Source organism: Ochlerotatus camptorhynchus, unplaced genomic scaffold, assembly GCF_037179485.1.
Source record: "Ochlerotatus camptorhynchus isolate MF236.1 unplaced genomic scaffold, CSIRO-AGI_Acam_v1.1 ptg000074l, whole genome shotgun sequence".
Lineage (NCBI taxonomy): Eukaryota > Metazoa > Arthropoda > Insecta > Diptera > Culicidae > Ochlerotatus > Ochlerotatus camptorhynchus.
The window spans coordinates 264,736-267,209 of NW_027040564.1; the positions used below are offsets into that span (position 1 = coordinate 264,736).

A 2,474-nucleotide genomic window follows, 5' to 3' on the forward strand; every position below is an offset into this window, starting at 1 on the left:
AATACGCTTCATAAATCAACGAGATGTGTCAAAAGTCGGGAGATAAATTCCTCACAGTGTCCCGTTCCGTTCGGGCGTCATCCCTAACAGGTGTCACCTCGATCAAGATGCTGCGGTGCGGTTGGCGGACTACTCCCTTCGAGTCCACCCCCGCAAACGCCACTGACCGCTGCGAGTGTCAGGGAAATATTTTCTCCATACTTTAGGTCCGTATCTACCGGGTATTAAAAAAAAAGTAGAAAACACCTCACGCGATGCCACTGAATCAAGAACCCATGTCCAGGGATATTTTCATTCGTCCGATGTCTCGATATTCGTAAATAACCCCGACCAAACAGCTGCATCCATTCGGAGCCAATTTCTGTCTTCCCGCGCGCGCTATTCCGAAGCCGTTTTTTATACATTGATCATTGACTGACTATTTGTCGTACGACGGTGGCGGTGGGGGTGGCGGTGTTGGTGGCACGGCGGCGATCGCAAGGCAGAAGTGTCGCCGAGAGTCCGCGCGCGAGTGGACATGACGACGGACGCTTTGGTCGCGATCGCTCCTTCGGCGGCGTTACTACAACTTCTGCTTCTACGGCGGTGCCAGTGGCAGTTCGATTGACTGCAGCAGTCACACGGAGAAAATGGAGGAGAACTCGTTCCACAGGATCGGCGGCAATTATGTAATTATCTGCAAGGTTCTGTCCATTTTCGGAGCAGTGTACTACTTCAACCAACTGATCGAGCGGAAACCCATCTGTGTCGATGTGTCGTGTGCCGATAGTGAGTGGCATTGTTTCTTCTGCCACGAGCCAAGTTGATTAACGATTTGTTTTCCCCACCTGCAGGTACGAAGAATGTCATCACTCTTACTATCAACATGATCATTTGCATACTGTCATCGCTGCTGGTCGGATTCGTCAAAACTGGCATTAAGGAGGTAGGTACATCACGAAGACTGCTGAACGAATCCTGAACATTCCTCGTCCCCTTTTCCAGACGAAGATTTCCTACATTCGAACCTACCGGGTGTTCATGCTGATCAGGAATCTCATCCTGCTCGCACTGTGGACGTTCGAGATCCTGATCCGGAAGCCATTGAAAAAACACGAAGAAGAAGACGAAAAGTTCGCCCAGTATATGGCTCTGACGTTGTTCGTTAGTATACTAGGTAAGATTGATCGATCGGAAGAGTGAATTAGTGGTACAGTGGATTTTTTTTTCTCCATTTGCTTCCACAGTCATTACCGGAGTGGAGCTGTTGATTCTCCGCGGTGTTCAGTGTTTAACGGAGCAGAAGCTGGCCGAAGAAAGGAGCTGTATTGGTGCGTAACAACTGCGGTGTGAAGTTTGTATTTTCTGTTCAAATAATACAAAAAATGGGCGCGAAAATTGTGGAGCGCAACAAAGTCAGTGCCATAGTGAATCATCCCTGCCCTGTGAAGTGTTAGTGCGTTTGAGTGCTTTTGGTGACGGTTGGAAGATTTCAAAACAATCTAATTCGTCAGCGATCCAGAGTGATTTGGATCTAGTAATCCTGAACCTGATGCAGGCTAATGCGATCACCAAGATAATTGCATCGAGTTTAGGGTGAAGCACTGAGCAGTGATAAAGTGAACTGGATCATCACCGAGGATTCTATGAAAGATTCGTAATGTTGGAAATCGACGTGAAAACAATTTGTGTGTGTGAGTTCTTACTTTGTAGCATAGAAATAGAAAAAAATCTCACTGTAATTGGAAAGCTGAAAGGGAAGATATATTTGAATCCAAAGGTCAGTTATACGTTAAACTTAGTTCATCTGTTCGTCAGATTTGTGCTACTGTAAGGCTCCGGAATATCAGATCTAACGGGCCAGCTAGACATTTCATTTTTAATTAATTACTGCGCCTTCTTTGCAATAAAATAATCATGTGGGATAATTCTGAACGATGACATAAGGTCATGTTAAAATTAAAGTTTTGTTTTGAGCATAGTAGGTGTCAATAATCAACTTTTAAAAGTGACCGGATTGATGGACTAAATGTCCAAATTTCAGTGTATCGACTCCAAAGACTTATAGAAGATATTTTCTGCAGATAGACGTGACATTTGGGTAGAAAATTATATCAATTAGAGACATGTTCACTTGATTTTAAACTGGAAGTACCCAACAAACAATTTGTGCTGATTGAAGGCTGAATAAGCAATTTTTAGAGCTGGAGAAGCATATTTTTAACTGACTAAGCTCTTATTCTGCTTGCAATGTTTGTTGGGTATCCAAATAACTTCCAGTTTGGAAAAAATGCCCAATGCAATTTTCCTTATTCATTAATTTGATGAGTGGCATTTCCAACTAATAATTTTAGCTGCAGATTAGCTTATGAAGCATTTTTTGCAGGTATAAAATTGGTTATTGTTGTGTTGCTAGTTCAGTACCAGTACACATGCATGACTAGTTCCCGGATGTGTTTCGAACTGTCCCTAGCCCTATCACTTATGACAGTAAG

At 43.6% G+C, this 2,474-nt stretch overlaps 1 protein-coding gene across 1 annotated transcript; it reads left to right on the forward strand.

Moving 5' to 3' along the window:
* Window positions 1-528: 528 nt before the first annotated feature.
* LOC135697555 (uncharacterized) lies at window positions 529-1,820 on the forward strand. Its single transcript, XM_065217316.1, has 4 exons — window positions 529-768; window positions 834-925; window positions 985-1,156; window positions 1,227-1,820. The coding sequence occupies exons 1-4, from the start codon at window positions 630-632 to the stop codon at window positions 1,316-1,318; spliced, it is 495 nt and encodes a 164-aa protein (XP_065073388.1). The 5' UTR covers window positions 529-629; the 3' UTR covers window positions 1,319-1,820.
* The last annotated feature ends 654 nt before the right edge of the window (window positions 1,821-2,474 follow it).

Bases quoted from the DNA above. Each gene is read 5' to 3' on its own strand.
- LOC135697555 (XM_065217316.1), top strand. From the start codon at position 630: ATGGAGGAGAACTCGTTCCACAGGATCGGCGGCAATTATGTAATTATC. The intron at 769-833 runs GTGAGTGGCATT...CCCCACCTGCAG, and splicing joins CGATGTGTCGTGTGCCGATA to GTACGAAGAATGTCATCACT. The intron at 1,157-1,226 runs GTAAGATTGATC...TTGCTTCCACAG, and splicing joins GTTGTTCGTTAGTATACTAG to TCATTACCGGAGTGGAGCTG.